Source organism: Ictalurus furcatus, chromosome 13, assembly GCF_023375685.1.
Source record: "Ictalurus furcatus strain D&B chromosome 13, Billie_1.0, whole genome shotgun sequence".
Classification (NCBI taxonomy): domain Eukaryota; kingdom Metazoa; phylum Chordata; class Actinopteri; order Siluriformes; family Ictaluridae; genus Ictalurus; species Ictalurus furcatus.
In genome coordinates this window covers 1,219,094-1,242,072 of record NC_071267.1, presented here as the reverse complement: position 1 = coordinate 1,242,072, position 22,979 = coordinate 1,219,094, and the positions used below count along the sequence as shown (strand labels likewise).

Here is a 22,979-nt window from a genome sequence, read left to right as displayed (position 1 = left end):
CAACAAATGTTTACTTTGAAGTGGTAACAGTAACTCCACCCCAGTCCTGTCATTGCTGCACTACCTGATTGTGTTCACCTGTTCTGTGTTAGTTCAGTGTGTAGTTTGTTCATGTAAACCCTGTTGTTTACACTGCTGTCAGAAATATCACAACCACAATGTCTCGGAAACTGGTATTTTTCCATCAGACTCGAGTTTCCGAGTTGGGGGGGCGTGTCAATAACGAAATGTCGCCAGCATGAATGTGATGACTAGAGCAGACGTAAGGTTTGTAACTTCAACAGCTTTCACTTCCTAATAGGAAGTTTGAACCCACCCTTTTATTTTTTCAAGTGATCAAAAATATTAGAACATGGGACTGATAGGGGTGTTTCTTGCTGCCCAGGTGTGTCCTGTTAGATTGACTGTTTAAAAATAAATAGCTCTGAATATCTGCTCTTGGTTTGAGCCGTAGATTTCGCCTGTGAAGACTGCATTTGTCGTTAAAAAGGATAAACCAATATGAAGACCAGAGAGCTGTCTAAGGGAGAAAATGAGGGAAGAAAAAAACAAACATCAGTCAGTGACATCACCAACAACCTCCACAGGGCAGGGGTGAAGGTCTCACAATACACCGTTCGGAGAAGAATTCTCGAGGCCGTGAGACCACTCATCAGCAGTAACAATCAGAAAGCCAGATTGGAATTCACAAAGAAATACAGAGATGATCCTCAAAAGTTCTGGAACTGAGATGAACAGATACCGAAGTGATGGAAAGGCCAAAGTGTGGAGAAAGAAAGGATCCAGAACATACGAGCTCCTCTGTGAAACATGGTGGAGGTAGTGTCATGGCTTGGACTTGCATGGCTGCTTCTGGAACATTCTCACTAATCTTTACCGATGATGGAACTCGTGATGGGAGCAGCAGAACGAATTCAGAAGTCTGAGGAACTTCATCATGCAGCGAGAGAACGATCCGAACACACTTCCACCTCGGCACAGGACTTCATCAGGAGGAAAAGTGGAAGATTTTAGACTGAACAAGTCCATCACCAGACCTTCACCCAACTGATCAGCGTTTCACCTCCTGAAGAGGAGACTGAAGGCAGAAACAAACAACTACTGAAAGAAGCTGCGGGGAAAATCCTGGAGAAGCTTCTCAGAAGAAGAAACCGCAGGATTGATGCAGTTATTACATGCCTGAAACATGCAACCAACATATTAAGTGTTATTTACTTCAAGACTATCTGTTCCTATACTTTTGCTCACCTAAAATACGAAGAAAAACTGTATCTTCCTCATGTTGTTTGTGTACCTGTGAGGTGGGCCCGTGGGAGCGGTTGTCAGGTGACAGCAGTGTTTGTCTGCTGTGTTCATTTTACACAACAGCACTCCTCCACAGTGCTGTATACTCACATCTATCTATCTATCTATCTGTCTATCTATCTATCTGTCTATCTGTCTATCTATCTGCAGCTGAAAATCACAGCATTGTATTAACGTGCTCGTTCTAATACTGTACGTTCTTGAACTTTTATGGAAGGAGTCTCCAGTGTCAGGGGTAACGCAGCAATGTGAAGTTTTCCGACATCCTCGCTGGTGGTTCTCTCTCTCTCTCTCTCTCTCTCTCTCTCTCTCTCTCTCTTTCTTTCCTCACCTGCCTCTCTTTTATCCTCTCTGTCGAAGGTAATAAGGCAAAAACCATTTCTCACGATGTTTCCCTTGAAAGTGCAACTGTAGGAACAGATAAATGAAGAAGGAAAGCTGGCATCTGCTTCTGGCTCTCCCTGTGTGTTCGCTTCTCACATAAGACAGCTGCAAACACACACACACACACACACACACACACACACAGTCTCAAGGCAGAGCAACATCCTTCCTTGCAGCAGCGGGAGTCTCGGTGCAGCTCAAAATAGCTTCATCTAGTTGCCAGGACATCAGCTGTAAGTAAAGCCGAAGCGCCCTGAGCTTCCTAATCACACAATAACAACTTTAACATGTTACTTTAACGTCGCCGGAACGACCGACGGTGCGAGCGTGCATTTTCAAAAAACCCGAGTCAATGCAAAATGTCATCATCGACTGGGAAGGAAAGGTTGCGTACGTGGACATGACATGACGTGGACGATCATTATTCAAAGCACTTGTTAGATCACATGACCAAGATGTGCCTGTAGGCTGTACCTGGGCATGAGCATGGCTTTTTTTTCTGACTTGACAACATCCCCCCCCCCTTTTTTGGTCCGCGTAATCACGCGCAGAATGAAAACAAACCAAAACGGACTAATAGACGTAACCGTGGTCTTGGTCCTGATGCTGGGAGGTCGGTGTCCATTTGATTGATTTAAATTCTGGACAGTTTAGTTGATGGATACCAATTTGCCTCCATTGTTTAACAGCTTTCCGTGTCACTTAGCGTCCCTCAGAGTGGCAGGAGAGCGAATCCAGATTGGGACCTTAGCTAAATTTGGGCCTTTTTCTTCGCTAAGCATCGCCTATTAGGAAGAGTGAAGGGCGCATGTGTGAGCGGAGCGCCTCCAGCTTCTTAATCACGGAGTATCCACTTCAGCATGTCGCTCAGCATCAGTCAAACCTACAGGAGAGAATGAGAGTACATTTTAAACCCTATATTTTACACACGGCCTGCTTTCAGGCTAAACGCGAAGGGAGGGTGAAGCATACACATCCCCCCTCCCTCCAGTACATCATAAGTGAACTGTAGGCATCAGGGAAATTCCTTCATTATTAAAGACATTCGTATTACTTTTTTGGAAACTATAATCTCTCCCTCTCACTCTCTTTCTGCAGACAGCAACTTTCTGTTGGGGAACGCTCAGGGTCACCGTGGTTACCCCATTGTTTACTGCTCGGACGGGTTCTGCGAGCTGACGGGCTTCGCCAGGACAGAGGTCATGCAGAAGAACTGCAGCTGTCGCTTCCTGTACGGCTCCGGGACGAGCGAGCAGGTGGCACAGGGCATGGAGAAAGCGCTGGAGAGTAAAGAGGAGTACCAGGCCGAGGTCCAGTTCTACAAGAAAGACGGTGGGGATTAAAACATGACCGAGATGGATTGTGGAGAGAGAAACAGATAACTTACTGATGTACTAGCACACCTGAGCCAGGGTCGGGGGTTCGAATCCTGCCTCCGACCCAGTATGTGCGCCGTTTGCATGTTCTCCCTGTGCTCTGGGGTTTCCTCTCAGTAATCTGGCTTATTCCCCCAGTCCAAAGACAAGCGTTGTGTAGACTGATTGGCATTTCCAAATTGTCCGTGGTGTATGAATGCATGTGTAATTGGAAGTAATAAATGCTATATTATTATTTATAGCAGTCGTAACAATATTATAATAGCAGCGTAATTAGTAGTCACATTTATTATAAGTAGCATTATTAGTAGCAGCAGTATTAATAGTAACAACAGTAGTAATAAAAGTATTAGCAGCAGAATTAATGTAACATTATTAGATGTACTTGTAATAGTATAGTAATAGTAGTAGTTGTAATAGTATTATTAATAGTAGTAGTAGTAGCAGCAGTATTAATAGTAACATTATTAGATGTAGAAGTAATAGTAGCTGTAGTAGTATTAATATTAATACCGCTGTATCAGTAGCAGCAGTAACAGTAGTAGTAGAAACAGCAGTATTAATAGTATATAACATCAGCTCATTGTACTGTTATCATGTAGACGTAATGATAGATCGGATTGCTATACTTTATTAATACACATTATAATTATACTTTGTTTCAGATCACTATATTTCATTACAGCTTGTTTTATTCTTGTATTCTATGCCTTATGTCAGATCAGATGTCTCTACTTGCATAATTCTATGAAGTTGTATTTGATGCTATAGTTTATTATGAGTGTTATTTACGAAGAGCTGCTGTATCTACTACAATACCACAGACATAAACAAACCCATCTATATCCAACACTGACAAATAAGAAGAAAAAAAAAAGAGGAATAATACTAATATGTGTGTAAGGAGTGAGATGCTTTATTGAGGCTTATCCAGGATTCTGCGTCTGTATTCCCTTCCTCCGCTTCTTTTATTAAATCTGAATCTCTTCCCACCACACGGTGAAATCTCTGTACTCTGCTTCCTCCGCCATGAGCATCGTGTACCAGGAACCTCATAAAGCCCTTAATCCTCTGTTTGTTCCTCTCCTCTTCCCTCCACCATTTTCCTTCAGCAATCCAAACATCTGTCACAGGTCTTCTTTCTCAGATCCATCTGTCTATCATCTAAATCTTCAGAAATCTCTCACTCCATTTTCCCATCTAAATCCGGACGACAGTTTCTTCCTCATACACCCGAAGAGATGTGTTGGGTTTAATCAGTATCTCACATCTCACTGGAGTTCAATTGAAGAAAGAAAGAAAGAAAGAAAGAGAGAAAGAAAGAGAATGTCAAATAAACCATATCTACAGAGCTGAACGTGATGGAGTGATGAGAGGAAAAAAATTATGACATTTAAAAAGTTAAAAGTGTAAATTTATATATAAATGAAATGTTGTTGAAGTGATGGGGTGTAAGAAGGAAGAGAGAAATGAAAGATGAAAAACAAAAGAAAGTAAGATGAAAAAGAAAAAAGGAAAGGAAGAGAGAATGAAAAGAGAAATGAAAGATGAAAACAAATAAAGAATGAAAGAAAGAATGAAAAAAGAAAAGGAAGATGAAAAAAGGGACGGAAGAAAGAATGAAAAGAGAAATTCAAGATTAAAAACAAACAGAACGACAGAATGAAAAGAAAAATGACAGATCAACTAGAAAGAAAGAAAGGGGATAAAGATGGAAGGAGTCAAAGCGAAGCTGCTGATTGGTCGACTCTGCACATCTGCACACTGCACTCAGCACAGGAAAGGGAAGAAGAAGACGGAGGAGTGTAGTGTGTTCTAGTCTGCATGTCAGTGTGTCAGATTTAATACATCACTGTGTGTTGTGTTGTGTAACAGGAACGTCATTCTGGTGTCTGCTGGATATCGTTCCCATAAAGAATGAGAAAGGAGAGATGGTGCTGTTCCTTTTCTCCTTTAAAGACGTGACGGACTCGCACGGGAAGAGCCACCACGGCGGCAGGAGAGACGGTACAACCCGAACCTGACCCCCCAACCATTAGTAAACTTGTATTACACCACAGTGCTGCTGAATTCTGGCTTGTGATTGGTCAGGAGGTGTTGATTAATTTTCTAGAACAGCAGCTCTGACAGTAGCGCAGCCGCTATATTAATGAGCTCGTTCTAATACGTTATCGTTTCTATAGTAACGGCTTCTTCACGGCGGCAAACGAAAAGAAAATTCGATGATATGGTAACATTTTTTCCAGGAAACCTTTATTTGTATAACTTCTATGGAAGGAGTCTCCAGTGTCAGAGGTAAAGCTGTAATTAAGCTGCATCTTCAGTGCAGAGGAGTTTACGCTTTTTGGTTTCCCGATAACGTAACAAGCCACGTGTTTATAGCTGCTATAACGTAAGCGATATAAAAGGAATAAAACACTTGGGGACGCACTGTTTTAGGAAAATAATACGCTAACATTCACTGAGTTCACTGTATTTTGTATGTAGATGATAAGCACCAGAGCAGGAAGAGCAGCAGCTCTCGGTTCATCGCCGCCAGGAGGCGTGGCCACTCCGTCCTCTGCCAAATCACCAGCCAGTTCAAACGCGGAGGAAAGAACGATGTCAACCTCAGCGGCGTGAGTACAAGTTACTTTATAATGTTGTGTATAAATAAATAAATATCATCAATCTGACTCGCAAGAACATTCATAAGATGCTGGAAAATGTACCAATACTAGTACTAATAAAATGATAGGTTTTGTTTTAGGATCTCCAGGTTAGTACCTTTTTTTTTTTTTAAGTGGACTCTCAGATTTTGGATAATTTCTTAGCAAAGGTTTTTATTCCATTATGGGTTCCAATGTTATCCATCGTTTTAGACAGTATCGTTGTTTTCCAGTTGGAGTCAGCTAGCTAGCACCCTAGATAGGCAGAACATTTGGACAGGTTCAAAGGAAGAAACTCGTATTACATTAAACAAGCCCACAAATCTGTTCGCCGTGAACGTTTCCACAACAAGGAGTCATTTTACAAATAAAAATACTTAACTCGTCTTATGGCTAACAGTCAAATTTGTGCTTTTTAGATTTACAGAATTCATTATATACAATCGCAATATGCTAACGTAATGGCTGGTATGCCTAATAGGGTAGTTAGCCTAAATTAGTTAGCTTGTTGTGTTATTGAGTGACCGATCTAAAGATAATTAGGAGGTTACGAGATATGATAGCATGTAAATAAACAATAATGTCAGTTTTATTAGGTTCTATGTGGAATTTGGTCGAAAATTAGTTAACCAAACGAACATTATCTCTGGAGGATACTTTATTCTCCTGGGGGGTTTTTTATATATATATATACTTTTTGGATAGTATTTGAAGTTCTATCTAGAAACACTGAAAATAATTGTTCCTGATGGCTTATCTAATTGATTTCTAAAAATATAATTATGTAATGGCTTCATCTAGTCATGAAAGGCTCTGTTCAATTCTAGTGGTCTTTAATAGTAATAAAAAAGATCCCTAATGGAAAGCTTCAGGAAAATGGTGAAAACTATTAAAGAGATGTTCTCATTTGTAAGTCGCTTTGGATAAAAGCGTCTGCTAAGTGAATAAATGTAAATGTAAATGTAATCAGATGGACAACCTTCCCAGAATTGATTGCAATATTTTTTTTATTTTTTTTATTTATTTAAGACTTCAGCCTCAGGTTGCTAGGAAATTACTAGCCAACAATTTTTTAAACAAGACAAACACTTCCTGGCTTAGGAGGTTTAGGAATACATTTGAATGGGTTTTAACATGACCTCCTCAGCAGGAGCACATTCATCTCCATGCTGCATCCAGTCATTTAACAGATGTCCTTGTTGGACACAGATTATGCACTATTTGTGTGTCTCATCAGCAGCTGTGGTAATTGTAAGCGACGGTCACGAGGGCAGAACAGCTGCGTGATAAACTGTACCATTGCTAATCCACCACACAAACCACTGAGACACACAGGCATCCATAAAGCAGGGCCGACACAAACAGAGTCATTGGAAACAAGACAGAACTGTCAGGAATGTCAACATTTACCTCAGATGTGTTGGTAAATTACTAAAAAAAGACTCTGTATGTCAACATTTACCTCAGATGTGTAGGTAAATCACTAAGAAAAGACTCCATATGTCAACATTTACCTCAGATGTGTTGGTAAATTACAAAGAAAAAACTCTGTATGTCAACATTTACCTCAGATGTGTTGATAAATTACTAAAAAAAGACTCTGTATGTCAACATTTACCTCAGATGTGTTGATAAATTACTAAAAAAAGACTCTGTATGTCAACATTTACCTCAGATGTGTTGGTAAATTACAAAGAAAAAACTCTGTATGTCAACATTTACCTCAGATGTGTTGGTTATTTACTAAAAAAAAAAAAAAAAGACTGCATAGGTCAACATTTACCTCAGATGTGTTGATAAATAGCTAAGAAAAGACATTTACTTCAGATGTCATTTAATTAGGTAAACAAAGTCTCTGTATGTCAACAGTTACCCCACATGTCAGACGTATTTGTAAATTTACTTAGGAAAAATTCTAAGCTAAGAAAGACTCCTTATTTCAACATGTACCTTAGATGTGTTGGTTAATGTTAAGAAACATCAACATTATGTCATGACATGGCGCTTTCAGAAATGTTTTCGATTTAAATCTTCTCCAGTTCGTTTTTAATATCATTCCTGTATATAAATCATACTGCATTGGAGTAAATGTGGTTTTTCAGGACCATAATGTAACACAAAACTTGAACTTGATTGGATGCTACACTGAGCCCATTTGATTGACGTGTAGTGTACAGTCAAAGGTAATGCCATGTTCTCAGGACCCGGTTTACATAGTCTGAGGTCACGTAGCTCCTCTAACAGCCCATCCTTGATCGCCACCATCTTGTATCTTGTGTTTTTGTTTGTTAGCCCTTTTAAAGCCCTTTTAAAAGTGTAAAAACACAATTATGTCCATTTTTATGTCCATTTTAAGTTAAGCCTCTGTGATGCACAAATTTACATTTCACATTAAACAGGTGGATGAAACCGTGCCAGTGACCTTGTAACCCAGGAAGTGTTTAACCAGCGTGATTTTATTTCTGTATCCTGGATCATCTCCAGGCCTCCGACCTGCTCCATCTCTCCATCTGCCTGCTTCACACACTTTCCATCCCACCTACAGACAGATGGTCCTTTTTTCTCTATGCGACACCCCGCTCAGAAAAGCCGTTATGTCTTTCTCTACCCCGCTCAGAAAAGCCGTTATGTCTCTCTCTCACTGGGTCTCGCGCACAATGTCACATGCTTCTGTTCCTCGCCTCACAAAAAATAAACATTCACACTTGTACATAACACAAAACACTACAGCACACTGAGAATGTCAGATAGTAGTGAAAACAAGATAAAACACAAGCTAGTGCTATAGTAAATAGGCTAAAACATGAGCTAGCATTATAGTAAACAGGCTAAACACAAACTAGCGTTGTAGTAAACTGGCTGAACACAAACTAGCGTTATAGTAAACTGGCTGGCCACAAACTAGCGTCCTAGTAAACGGGCTGAACACAAACTAGCGTCGTAGTAAACTGGCTCGACACAAACTAGCGTTATTGTAAACGGGCTGAACACAAACTAGCATTGTAGTAAACTGGCTGGACACAAACTAGCGTTATTGTAAACGGGCTGAACACAAACTAGCGTCATAATAAACGGGCTGAACGCAAACTAACGTTATAGTAAATGGGTTGAACACAAATTAGCGTCGTAGTAAACTGGCTGGACACAAACTAGCGTTATTGTATACAGGCTGAACTTAAATTAGCGTTGTAGTAAACGGGCTGGACACAAACTAGCGTTATTGTAAACGGGCTGAACACAAACTAACGTTGTAGTAAACTGGCTGGACACAAACTAGTGTCGTAGTAAACTGGCTGAACACAAACTAGCGTTGTAGTAAACGGGCTGAACTTAAATTAGCGTCATAGTAAACTGGCTGGACACAAACTACCGTCGTAGTAAATGGGCTGAACACAAACTAACGTCATAGTAAACTGGCTGGGCACAAATTAGCGTCGTAGTAAATGGGGTGAACACAAACTAACGTTATAGTAAACTGGCTGAACACAAATTAGCGTTGTAGTAAACGGGCTGAACACAAACTAACGTTATAGTAAACTGGCTGAACACAAATTAGCATTGTAGTAAACGGGCTGAACACAAATTAGCGTTGCAGTAAACGGGCTGAACTTAAATTAGCGTTATAGTAAACGGGCTGAACACAAACTAGCGTTGTAGTAAACGGGCTGAACATGCTCCCATGTGTTTGTGTGTCTGCCCGTCTGAATGAATCTGTCTGTCCTCTTCTTTGTGTGTGTGTGTCTGTTTGTCTGTCTGCTCCTCTCTGTGTCTCTGTCTATATATCTATCTGTCTGTCTTCTCCTTTGTGTCTACTTGTCTTTCTCCTCCCTATGTGTATCTCTCTACTCCTGTGTTTCTGTCTGTCTCTCCTCTTTGTGTATGTGTGTGTGTGTGTGTGTGTGTGTGTGTGTGTGTGTGTGTATCTGCATCTCTCTGTGTCATGCTCCTCCTATATGTGTGTCGGAGTGATACTCATGTGTGAATAACTAACACACAAACACACACACACACACACACACACACACACACACACACACACACAACCTGCTGATCTAATTATATCTTGTATTTAAAACAATAAACAACACAGCCATAAAATTCTGAGGAAATAATGAGGTTTTGTCTGAGAGCGTTGCTTTTATCCATCTTGCCGCTCGCGCAGAGCCACACGAGTTTATAAAACACAATGTTCTGAGCCAAACACCGCCCTCGAGACGACAGCGAGAATCCAATCACCGGTTAAATACAAAATTATTATGCGGAGATGTGATCCAGAACAGAAAATAACTTGCCTGCTGTAGATTAAAACACACACACATGTGTGTGTGTATATATATGTATGTATATACAGTATATACACCTGCGCGCATATATATATATATATATATATATATATATATATATATATATATATATATATATATATATATCAGGCAGTTACTAAGGATGAGCGTATTCTTGACTCTATCTCTCTCTCTCTCTCTCTCTCTGTATTCCTGTCTCTCTCTGTGTGTGTATTCCTGTCTCTATGTGTGTCTCTCTCTGTATTTCTGTCTCTATCTGTCTCTCTCTGTGTATTCCTCTCTCTCTCTCTCTCTCTCTCTCTCTCTCTCATATCTTCTATCGAATGCCGTCTAAGCGTGATTGGACCGTGCTGGTTATTGATCACTAACTCACATGCCTTAGCAGCTCACATCACATCCAAAAGTGTTCCAGCACTCATCTATCTCTCTTTCTCTTCCCTCTGTGTTCTCACCATCATTTGTCTCTGCTGTGTGTGGGTGTATGTGTGTATATGTGTGTGTGTGTGTGTGTGTGTGTGTGTGTGTGTGTGTGTGCGCTATTGATTGATGACTGGTCCAGTTTTAGGAAAGCTGTGGCAGGTGTTTAGAGGCATTTCTTCTTCTTTTCTTCTTCTTTCTACTTTTCAGGTCGCTCTCAAGCAGCTCATTTATGAATCCAAAAAATGTTGGAGAAAAAAATGTGTATGGTTGAGTTTAGATTTATTTATTTTTGATCATCGTTTGTCATCCTGTCGTCCTCGGCTCAAAATGAAGTCAGAGCTAGTGACCTCAAACAAAAAGAACAACACCTTTTTTCTCCTTTCTCTCTCTCTCTCTCTCTCTCTCTCTCTCTTTCACTTCTCTACTTCATCTCCTTCTCCGAATTTGTTGCAAGATTAAAGCGGGCATGCCGAAGTGCTTCTGTTAAATGAAAAGGGTCATTATAAAGTAGCTGGAATCGCACCTTCGCTCTGTCCGCATTCGTTAAGTGTGTGTGGTTGCCACGGTTACCAGCACCAGAAACTGAAGTGGTGTTCAGTACAGCATTGGGGTTTTTTGGGGGGTTTTTTTGTGCGGCTTCGCTGAATTTATCTACTAAATTTAACGCACACACACTTTCTGGGTTAATTTTAATATTTTATAATAAAGATTTAACAATTTTTTTTTATTATATAAAATATTTACCATTTATATGAACAAGACAGTATGACACGTTGAATCAGAATCCAGAATTCAATGGAAATGTTTTTCGTTATCTCCAGGGAACCTTTGAAAGATTCCCCAGAAGAACCACTGAAGACTGTTAATTGAGTCTTCAGTTGTTCCTCTAGGGAACCATTAAAAGGTTCCAGGAAGGTTCCAGGAAGCAGTTCTTTAGAGCGAATCCAGATGCAACAGAAGAAACTTTTTTTTGGTTTGTTTGTACGTTCTACAGAGAACGGTAAAAACATTCATAAATCATAAATATTACCATTTTATTGTGGAGTTTATTTTGGGAACCGAAACAAAATGGTGGAAGACCTAAAATGGCTTCTCTGTGTCATGGATTTGCCACACTGCCCCCTAGCGTGCAATTCAGAAAGGTCACGGTGTCAACATCCCTGACACGATGTACTGTACCATTTGGCGTCTTTTTATTGTTAACAGAACATGTTCGAGAAGCCGTCGTTGCCCGAGTACAAGGTAGCGGCGGTGCAGAAATCCCGCTTCATCCTTCTCCACTACAGCGTCAGCAAGGCATTGTGGGACTGGATGATCCTCCTGGCGACGTTCTACGTGGCGGTGACGGTGCCGTATAACGTGTGTTTCACGCCGTACGTCGAACCAGACACGGCGGCCAGGAGCACCATCGTCTCGGACATCGTCGTGGAGATGCTCTTCATCCTCGGTGAGTACACCACTTCAGACCTTTCCCGTGAGAATGCCGATAACGTAATCAACACTGTCTCTCTCTTCTCACAGATATCATCCTGAATTTCCGCACCACCTACGTGAGCCAGTCTGGTCAGGTGGTGTACGATTCGCGCTCCATCTGTATCCATTACGCCGCTACGTGGTTCTTTGTGGACTTGGTGGCCGCGTTGCCCTTCGACCTCCTTTACGCCTTCAACATCACTGTCGTAAGTGCAGAATCAGTACGAACGTGACGGTTTGTAGGAAGAAACATTCTTTAAGGAGATGTGTGTGTGTTTGTGTTTGTGTGTGTTTGTGTGTGTGTGTGTGTGTGTGTATGTATATATATATATATATATATATATATATACATATATATATATATATATATATATATATATATATATAACAATATATATATATATAACAGATTCGGTTATATATAATGGTAATGGTAATGGTAATGATAATGGTAATGATAATAAGTCTTTATTGAACACATATACATTTCAGCACAGTGTAATTCTTTTCTTCACATACCCCAGCATGTTAGGAAGCCGGGGTCAGAGTGCAGGGTCAGCCAAGATACAGCTTCCCCTGGAGCAGAGAGGGTTAAGGGCCTTGCTCAAGGGCCCAACAGTGGCAGCTTGGCAGTGCTGGGGCTTGAACCCCTGACCATTTGATCTGTAACTCAGAGCCTTAACCGCCAAGCCACCACTGCCCCTAAACGCCAAGCCACCACTGCCACTAACCGCCAAGCCACCACTGCCCCTAAACGGAAAGCCACCACTGCCTCTAACCGCCAAGTCACCACTGCCCCTAACCGCCAAGCCACCACTGCCCCTAAACGGAAAGCCACCACTGCCTCTAACCGCCAAGCCACCACTGCCCCTAAACGCCAAGCCACCACTGCCCCTAAACGCCAAGCCACCACTGCCCCTAACCGCCAAGCCACCACTGCCCCTAAACGCCAAGCCACCACTGCCCCTAACCGCCAAGCCACCACTGCCCCTAAACGCCAAGCCACCACTGCCCCTAAACGGAAAGCCACCACTGCCCCTAACCGCCAAGCCACCACTGCCCCTAAACGCCAAGCCACCACTGCCCCTAACCGCCAAGCCACCACTGCCCCTAACCGCCAAGCCACCACTGCCCCTAACCGCCAAGCCACCACTGCCCCTAACCGCCAAGCCACCACTGCCCCTAACCTCCAAGCCACCACTGCCCCTGGTGTCAGTGGGAGGTCCTCACAAACGTGTATGTGTGTTTTAGACATCTCTGGTTCACCTGCTGAAGACGGTACGTCTGCTGCGACTGTTGCGTTTGCTTCAGAAGCTGGATCGTTACTCTCAGTACAGCGCGATGGTGCTCACTCTCCTCATGTCCATGTTCGCTCTGCTTGCTCACTGGATGGCCTGCATCTGGTACGTCATCGGACGAAAAGAGATGGAGCGCAACGCTAACCAGCAAGACTGGGACATTGGTAACACACACGCGCACACACACACACACACACACACACTAATCCAATAAAAATCCGGTGAAACCATTTGGATTTTTTGGCCGTAGGTTGGCTGCACGAGCTTGGGAAGCGCTTGGAGAGCCCGTACGTGAACAGTACATTTGGAGGTCCGACTGTCCGTAGCGCCTACATCGCATCGCTGTACTTCACCCTCAGCAGCCTCACCAGCGTTGGATTCGGGAACGTGTGCGCCAACACGGACGCCGAGAAGATCTTCTCCGTCTGCACCATGCTGATCGGAGGTACGCGCTTAACGACAACCAATACGATGAACCTGACACTTGCTTAGCAAAAGCTAACTCTCTTTCCTCTCGCCGTCGGCTATTACAGCTCTCATGCACGCCGTGGTGTTCGGAAACGTGACGGCCATCATCCAGCGCATGTATTCACGCCGCTCGCTCTATCACACGCGCATGAAGGACTTGAAGGACTTCATACGCGTCCATCGGCTGCCGCAGCAGCTGAAGCAGCGCATGCTCGAGTATTTCCAGACCACGTGGTCGGTTAACAATGGCATTGACGCTAACGAGGTGAGCAACGATGGCTACGCAATTACGTCGAGCGAAATCTTTAACCAGGTTCAAATTCAGATCCAGGAGTACGTAGCAGGTAAAGCTAACAATCGCTAATAATCAGGTAGATCACATGTGATTAAGCAAAGTGCTATCTGACCACAATCGCCAGCTGGCTAGCTAAATAGCTAACTAAAACATACTAGCAATTTCTCTCCCTTTCCTGTACTACGCAAGTTAAAAAACAAAACAAAACGCTTGCGTTTCTCGCTAACCAACAGCAACACCTAGCATAGCTGCTCCTCTGTCAGATTCCAGCAACGATAAATCTAACAACCTGCCACTGAGGTAAATTAGCTAGTTAGCGCATGCTAGCCGAGAAAATTATCTAAATTAAATGTTATTAGCAAGCGTGGCGGGTTTCTTAGGTCACGGCGTCCCTTAGTCGTGCTCCATCTTCCTCTTCGTCCACAGCTCCTGCACGATTTTCCGGACGAGCTTCGGGCCGACATCGCCATGCACCTGAATAAGGACATCCTGCAGCTTCCTGTGTTTGAGGGCGCGAGTCGGGGCTGCCTGCGCTCGTTATCGCTGCACATTAAAACCTCGTTCTGTGCGCCGGGCGAGTACCTGATCCGCCAGGGAGATGCACTCCACGCCAACTACTTTGTCTGCTCCGGCTCGCTGGAGGTGCTCAAGGACAGCATGGTGCTTGCTATATTGGGTCTGTACTTCCTGTTCACGTTTCTGGTCAGGTCTTTACTTTCACTGTATATTAGTGCCGTATTTTGGTCCGTGCTTCTTCTTGTTCCTCTTGAACAGTCAGATGAAGGGGTTTTAGTTACTTTTCCATTATATCTCTGTTATAACAATGTAATAAACTATAATAATAAACCATGTAGGGTCTATACATGGTTATACATAGCTTCTGGTTTAGCCTGTTTACTGTAACGCTAGTTCCTGGTTTGGTCTGTTTACTGTAACGCAAGCTCCTGGTTTAGCCTGTTTACTGTAACACTAGTTCTTGATTTAACCTGTTTACTGTAACGCTAGTTCTTGATTTAACCTGTTTACTGTAATGCTAGTTCCTGGTTTAGCCTGTTTACTCTAATGCTAGTTCCTGGTTTAGCCTGTTTACTGTAACGCTAGCTCCTGGTTTAGCCTATTTACTCTAACGCTAGTTCCTGGTTTAGCCTGTTTACTGTAACGCTAGTTCTTGGTTTAACCTGTTTACTGTAACGCTAGCTCCTGGTTTAGCCTGTTTACTGTAACGCTAGTTCTTGGTTTAACCTGTTTACTGTAATGCTAGCTCCTGGTTTAGCCTGTTTACTCTAACGCTAGTTCCTGGTTTAGCCTGTTTACTGTAACGCAAGTTCCTGGTTTAGCCTGTTTACTGTAACGCTAGTTCTTGATTTAGCCTGTTTACTGTAACGCTAGTTCCTGGTTTGGTCTGTTTACTGTAACACTAGCTTCTGGTTTAGCCTGTTTACTGTAACACTAGTTCTTGGTTTAGCCTGTTTACTGTAACACTAGCTTCTGGTTTAGCCTGTTTACTGTAACACTAGCTTCTGGTTTAGCCTGTTTACTGTAACACTAGTTCTTGGTTTAGCCTGTTTACTGTAACACTAGTTCTTGGTTTAGCCTGTTTACTGTAACACTAGCTTCTGGTTTAGCCTGTTTACTGTAACACTAGTTCTTGGTTTAGCCTGTTTACTATAACGCTAGTTCTTGGTTTAGCCTGTTTACTATAACGCTAGTTCTTGGTTTAGCCTGTTTACTGTAACACTAGCTCCTGGTCTAACCCTTATATAATTTGAATTATCTTTAAAATGTTGCGTTTTGTTCTGTTTGATGCTATACAGTATATTTGTGTTTTTTGTATGCAGTATATTTTGGGGGGTTTTTTGTTGTTGTTGTTGTTTTTTGCAAGATTAAATATCTAGTGTTGATGTCATCGCAGGAAAAGGCGACCTGATTGGCTCGGACCTGCCGGGACAGGATCACGTGATTAAGACGAATGCAGACGTGAAAGCGCTGACGTATTGCGATCTGCAGTACATTAGCGTTAAAGGGCTGAGGGAGGTGCTGGAGCTTTACCCCGAATACGCCAGCGTGTTCACTGCCGACATCCACCACAACCTCACCTACAACCTGAGAGAGGGCAGTGAGGCTGAGGTGAACACACACACACACAAAGGAGGAACATGATGGATGAACCACCATCCCCGAAGTGCACTAGCTCTGCCTAGGGAGCTCCTGTCTAATTGAAACACAGTGGGTTCCACTTTGAATCACTGACGTCCTGATTATTCACTAAACCAATCGTTAGTTTCTGATTAAATCCAGACAAGGTGGCTTAATCGAGCACCAGTGAGGCAGAACGAGTGTGAACACGAGCGCGTTATTTTGTAAATCAGGTACATGAAGAGTGTGTTCTCTGGCTAATATGTTCTATTTGTTCTGTTCATCATTGTGCATATAAAACGCGCATATATAATGCGATCACGCTGATTTAAATAAACACTAAGAGAAGGAAATGAGATAACACCGAGCTTGTAGTCACTGGCGCAATAGAAACTTTAATCAACCCCTCTTTCAGCCTGAAAGCGCATTGTAATAACGTAAAACGTTTTTTAAAAAATTGTGTTAGCTAATTAGCTAGTCTGAGTGTTTACAGTGTTTATCTTTTGTTTCTTTAGGGTCTTGCGAGGTTCTCACGTTCTCCAAGGTTCCCTCACGTAAGTTGACTTGAGCTGAGTGGCGGGGAGTACTGTATGTAGTACTGAAATGTAATACTGGTGTTTATTTGATTAATTATTAATTCAACAAGTCAATACAGTGAATTAAATCTCTGGTAACATCGCATGCGTGCAATGTGACCTTCATTTAGTGGCCTTACAAAGTTCATTCTACTGTATGTGCTGTGCGTAACCCGACTCTGAACACCAGGAACTTTCCCTACGTAAAATCTTTCTCATTCTGAATACACAACCCCTTCGATCCTACTCATTTGGAAACAAGATCTAGGAAGTCGAATTGTGTTTGGGATCGCTTAGCAACGAACCCATTTGTCCGAAATGAAACGAAACGAAACGAGCCTCAAGAGATTACAAGACAACTTAAAAGCATTTCTTCTTGAAAAAACAAAACAAAACAGAGCAATCGGATGGAATCGACAGACGGAAAGCATCCCTGCATGATCGAAACCGCCGGAGAAGCGGAAGAACACTGTCACCTTTCTCCGGCATCGAGATCCCGCCGGAACCTTCTCCTCCCGAACCTGGGGAACCTGCTGGGTGATGAGCTGCGGCAGTTTAACGCTCTGCGCCGCTGCCGTTCCCCGGTGAGAGGAACCCGTAGAAGCGTGTCTCCGAAACAACACCCCAAATCTGACCATCCTTCACCTGCCGCGACTCAAGAGGGATTCGCCGCACGGAAACCCAACAAACTCCTCATCCCCTCTCTCAGCTGCTTCGCACCGCCCGACCTCAGCCCGAGGTTCGTACCACGTCAGAAAACACGGCTGGACCGCATAGAGTGACATCATACATGCTCTTCTATTGGTTCAATTCGTCCACATTCGTTGTTCATCCATTGCTTTTCTCCTGTGTGTATGTGTATGTGTGTGTGTGTATATGTGTGTGAGACAGGGTGGTTGATGGGATCGAGGATAATGGACGTGTGTTTCACTTCAGCACCGAACACAGTGGGACCAGCACTAGTACAGCAAAAGGTACACCCATTCAAACACGTGAATACACTAACGCAGGCGAATAAGAAACACCACTGTCTCTCTCTCTCTCTTTATTTTGTGTTTCTTTCTCTCTCTCTTTAATTCTTCTGTTTAATTTGGCATCCATATTTGATATTTTGTGTACAGATAACGATCAGGTGAACAGCACACTGCTCCAGGAGACGGAGGAGGTGCGAGAGAGCATCAGTCAACTCAACAAAAAGGTACACACACACATAATGTCGCAAATAGACCATATACCATCGCTTCACTGTGGACACGTCCCAAACCACATGCTCTGCTCGCTGCATAGTTCACTGCGGGGTTTCATGTCCTTTGGGAATTGACAACCAAAAGGTAGCACTCATAATAGCACACACACACACACACACAGCGAGGTATACCACGCATTAAGACACTGTGTGTTTCCGCACTGCAGATAATTCCATGCGGAGAGCTGCAAAAGAAAAATCTCCTGCCTCATCCGTCACAGTGGCCATCTTTTTTCCCCTGCATATTGGTCCTCCAGTCTTCCATCCCCCTTTCTCTCCTGGGCTTTGTTCAAACGTACCACGCGCCACAGATCTCATTTGTCAACGTCACGTAGGAAAGGTTGGAAATTGTCCCTACCCCAACCCCAACCTCTCTAAAGGGTCTCTGCATGGTACTAACGCCAACTACTCAATAGCTCTTCCAGTTCTCCCACCAACTAGTTGAGATACACGGACCATAGGACAAGCTCTCCAGCGGTAAAGCATCTGAACTTGGAGGAGAGATAATTCCAGAGCTTCTGTTTGAGATATGATTGGTTATAATCCCAGGCAAAGGTCAAATTATGGCCAGACATGGGCACTACGGTAGTACCAGATCCAACTTCTCTTTGTTACTGAAAAATCACCAAATCTGGGATTAGATCGCAGGTAAAGGTGAAAATCAGAAAACACTAGAAACACCGTAGTGTTGTTAGATCTACGTAGGGAACCTGAGAGAAGACGGAATACTGGGAAAACTCCATGGCGTGGTTCGAGTATTTCAGAAACTGGGATTTTACACAACGGTCTCTAGGCTTTACATAGAATAGTGCAAAAAAACCCCAAAACATTCAGTAAGCGGCAGTTCAGTATGCGGCACCCTGTTGATGAGAGAGGTCAGAGGAGAATGACCAGACTGTTTTGAGCTGACAGGAAGGCTATGGTAACATATGGTAAATAAGCACTCTTTACAACCGTGGTGAGCAGAAAAGCATCTCAGAAGGCATAATGGGTCAAAACTTGATGGGATGGAAAAGGAGAAGACAGCAACGGGTTTTACACCTGCCAGCCAAGAACAGGAATCTAAACTACAGTGGGCACAGGGTCAGCCAAATTGGACAGACTGGACAAAAAGACTAGGCGAGTGTTTCTGAGTTAGATCTTGACCTGTAAGGGGGCACAGGTGGCTTAGTGGTTAGCACATTTGCTTGCATCCGGGGTTAAGGATTCGAATCCCGCTTCCGCCCTGTCTCGCATGTTTCAGGGGTTTCCTCCGGGTACTCCAGTTTCCTCCGCCAGTACAAAGATATGCGTTGTAAGCTGATTGGTGAATGTGTGTGTCATTGCGCTCTGCGATGGGTCGGCACCCCGTCCAGGGAGCCTTGTGCCCCAAGTCTCCTGGGATAGGCTCCAGGCTCCCCGAGACCCTGTGTAGAGTATAGTATAAGCGGTACAGCAAATGTATGGATAGATGGATCTTGACCTGTATCTGCATGATTTCATGTAGGATATTTGCATGGATGAGCAGGTGTACAGGTGTTCCCGTTTTGTTTTGTGTCCTCGATCTCAAATCTGGGATCCGACAGTCAGGAATATGCTACCAAGAAGGTAGTGTAAACTATTTGAGCCACGGTTGAAAGTAAAGTCTCTTTTCTTTCCTCACCCATCTCTAGATGGTCAGCCTAAACCAAGAAGTGTCTCAGCTAACGAAGGACCTGCATCACATGATGCACCTTCTACAAGCACAAGCAGCTGTTCATCACTACACCACTTCCATGTCCTCCTACCCCTATGGAGTGCACGTGATGCACACGAACACCGCGGCATACACGGCCAGCGTGCACTCTCATCAGGAAGCCCAAGGCCTTTATCATCCACATCATCATCATCTTCAGGCTGACCACGCTGTGTCTGAGAACATCGTCCACATCGGGACAAGCGCATGGAGCCACGCTTCAGAAATAGGTATGTCCAAACAAAACAAACGGTTGTACATTAACCTAGCTAAGATTAAACAAAAGTGGTGGTAGATACTGTTCTTGCCTCACATCTTTGGGGCCCAGGGTTCCATCCTAAGCGCTGGTTACTGTCTGTGTTGAGTTTCATATGATCTCCCCATGTGTGGTATTTTGGGTTTCCTCATGGTTCTCTGGTTTCCTCCCAACCTTAAAAACAGCACCTTAAATTGGCTTGAGTGTGAGTGTTTGCTGTATTGGCGTCCCATCGAAGGTGTATTCCTGCCTCGCACCCAGTGAATCCTGACCAAAGCAGACACTGAATCGAAATAAATCAGCAATAAAATATTAGTTAGCTTAACAGCTAGTCATGTAAAGCTAACCCAGATCACCAAACCATAACCAAAACTGTGATCATGTTATTGCAGGTGGAGGTCGGACAGGTGCACCCCCACAACCCGACGTCTCCAGACACCATCCTCATCTTGATCCTAACAGCGCCTGTGATCCTACTTCCTGTAAATCAAGCTTAATTAACATCAACACCTCCACTTCCTCCTTCTATCCAGCAGAAGGATACAAGAAACAGGAAGCATCAAGTCAGGATCACGGCACCCTCGCGAACATCAGTCGCTCGCAGCCCGTTCTGTTCAACCGGGACAAACCAAACCAAGTCTCTTTAAATCTTCATTTACTTTCCAGCGCGCCAACATCCACCCACTCCCTGCTAATCGCTAACAGCACAAATCCGATCCGCCGCAATCCTCCAACCTCTAGCGAACCAAATCTGGAAATGGATACTGACATTCCGGACGCAGTCCTAGAAAAGGTCAATGAGGACCGGGAAGACGCTGTCCTGCTGTCAGATTTAAGCAAAGTGGGACACACGAGTCGCGAGTGCCTGCTAGCAGATGACGGATCTGCGGAAAACCGGGACACTTCCGAATCAGAATCGACGAAACCTGATGATGCCGGGACTCAAAATGACAGCAGCGGCTCTGAAACTTCCTGGTGCATCGACCTGATGGACTGACCCGAGACTCTACAGAAAGTATATTCAAAACGTTTGCAGTGACTTTTTTTTTTGGACAAGGGATTGTCTTTTCCGTCCCACCCGTGCAAATAAGATAATAACTATGCAAGACGCATGTTGATTGTGCATTATTCCTTATTTACTCTATCGATACTCAGTATACCACACGAATAGCTTGCCTTTGAATCAGGGGTCCAAAAGTCCGAGTCCACAAATTCTAATCTGAGATGAATTCACAGTGCTCTGTACGTTTCACGTCATCATCCTAAATGTTTCCAGCCAATAAGAAGGCACCGTATTGGCTGGACGCGTGGCGGTCTGGGAAAACCCATCCGATGTCTACGTGGGCATTTCTACTTTAAGAAAGCGTGACTATATTGCACCGAAATGTTTTTATTCCGATTATTTTCTCGTAAAGATCATGTTTTGTAAGGCGCCAGTCAAGACGTCTAAAACCTTGCTAGCCAAGGATCATGATTTGACCAAGTTGTGGGAACGAATACAAAGACGAGAGATGGAGCTAACGGTTCTTTCCCCACCGATGTCAGCGTGAACAGAGATCAGCGGCGTGAAAAGACAACGACGAGGCTCGCCGTAAGCGATTTTTACCTCAGGTGACGTGACGAGAGTAAATCATTTTCTATCGTAAACTTAACATTCTTTGAAATTTCCCAGTAAATTTAGCGCCATCGTTTCCGTGGAAATGAAACGCAAATTTACAATAAATACCGAACTTTCGTTCTGGTTGAGAAACATCTAGAAGGAAAGTTTGATAAAGTAAAAGATGTCCAAATGTGACCATGTGAAGGGTTTTTCCGCAGACTGATGAGGAGTGTTAGTGTTTGAGCCAGACTTTTGGACTCGATAGTGTTTGCCGTGGTGAACTATCAGGGTGTTTATGGGGGGCATTTTAATAAATAAAGTGGATTGCCGATGCAAACAATCTGCCGTTGTAGCATTTTGACAGTAGCATTTGCCAGCGTAGATGCATACTAAACTTATATTTTTTTTTTTTCTGGTACAATCAATGTTCTACATTTCTTCTTACCTTCGTGCATGGTAAAGTTTATCGTTCTTTTTTCCTAAGGAAAAGGTATCAAGTGAAATGTGTTTACATTATGAATGTTTGAAGGGAATGACTTCATGGAATTTAGCACGTGCACTGTTTAGACTGCTTTTCTTAAAAGGAACCATTTCTCAGAATTTCATTTAAAATCTACTCGCAGATCAGGTCCGTAACATTTCTTTCATTAAAGAATTTATTAATAGCTAAAATCTTACAGCAGGTTTTGTTTGGTTTTATTTTTACTGTAAAGGTCTTACAACGGTGTGTGTGTGTGTGTGTGCGTGTGTGTGCGTGTGTGTGCGTGTGCGTGTATGTGTGTGAGATGCTGCAGCTTACACTGTTTCACATTTGCCTAAGTGTGTATTTTACACTCATGAATGATTAATGAGGAATCGTTAGCTGTGAGCAAGAACTCGGTGAAAGAACGACAGGAAAGAGTGGACATTATGCAACACACACACACACACACACACCCACACACACACACAAACACAGGTTTGTGCGTTTTCAAGTCCTTTATGCAATTCAGTTCAAGTTCATCTGAATTTTTCAAAATAAATCCGAAAAAAATCCTTAAATATTAATTTCTATGAAAATCTTTTTGTTAAATCTCTTGTTAAGAACATTTTGTTACTGATGTACCAACAATTCTGAGATTTTTTCCTGAATGTGACCGCAACGCAGCTAACGATTTATTCCCTTTAAAATGTGAATTTTAATTTAATTCATCAGTATACTATACCAGATTATTTATTTATTTGTTGGTTTATTTATTTATTTATTTATGCTTTTAATTCCCCATTAAATATCTGATATATAGTACATTTAACATATATATATATATATATATATATATATATATATATATATATATATGTGTGTATATATATATATATATAGTGATGTTACACATTACACCATCGAAATACTTGAATTACTATTATGATTTTTGCCTGATGATGAACGTCATCTCTGCCTCTTATAATCATGGCACCGTTTCCATGTGATTGTAATATGA

The 22,979-nt window shown here is 42.8% G+C and overlaps 1 protein-coding gene across 1 annotated transcript; it reads left to right on the top strand.

Annotated features, from left to right (window-relative positions):
* The first annotated feature begins 2,714 nt into the window (after positions 1-2,714).
* kcnh4b (potassium voltage-gated channel, subfamily H (eag-related), member 4b) lies at positions 2,715-22,760 on the top strand. The gene is made up of 16 exons (XM_053639844.1): positions 2,715-3,021; positions 4,941-5,072; positions 5,553-5,683; positions 11,644-11,884; positions 11,959-12,116; positions 13,162-13,372; positions 13,459-13,653; positions 13,742-13,941; positions 14,398-14,647; positions 15,884-16,098; positions 16,623-16,661; positions 17,081-17,421; positions 17,574-17,656; positions 17,804-17,880; positions 19,581-19,872; positions 20,291-22,760. The coding sequence occupies exons 1-16, from the start codon at positions 2,892-2,894 to the stop codon at positions 20,893-20,895; spliced, it is 3,300 nt and encodes a 1,099-aa protein (XP_053495819.1). The 5' UTR covers positions 2,715-2,891; the 3' UTR covers positions 20,896-22,760.
* The last annotated feature ends 219 nt before the right edge of the window (positions 22,761-22,979 follow it).

What these genes read in the sequence shown, in the direction of transcription:
- kcnh4b (XM_053639844.1), top strand. Translation starts at nt 2,892, where the DNA reads ATGCAGAAGAACTGCAGCTGTCGCTTCCTGTACGGCTCCGGGACGAGC. An exon ending in ACGATGTCAACCTCAGCGGC is followed by an intron (nt 5,684 to 11,643) that starts GTGAGTACAAGT and finishes TATTGTTAACAG; the next exon opens with AACATGTTCGAGAAGCCGTC. An exon ending in GGAGATGCTCTTCATCCTCG is followed by an intron (nt 11,885 to 11,958) that starts GTGAGTACACCA and finishes CTCTTCTCACAG; the next exon opens with ATATCATCCTGAATTTCCGC.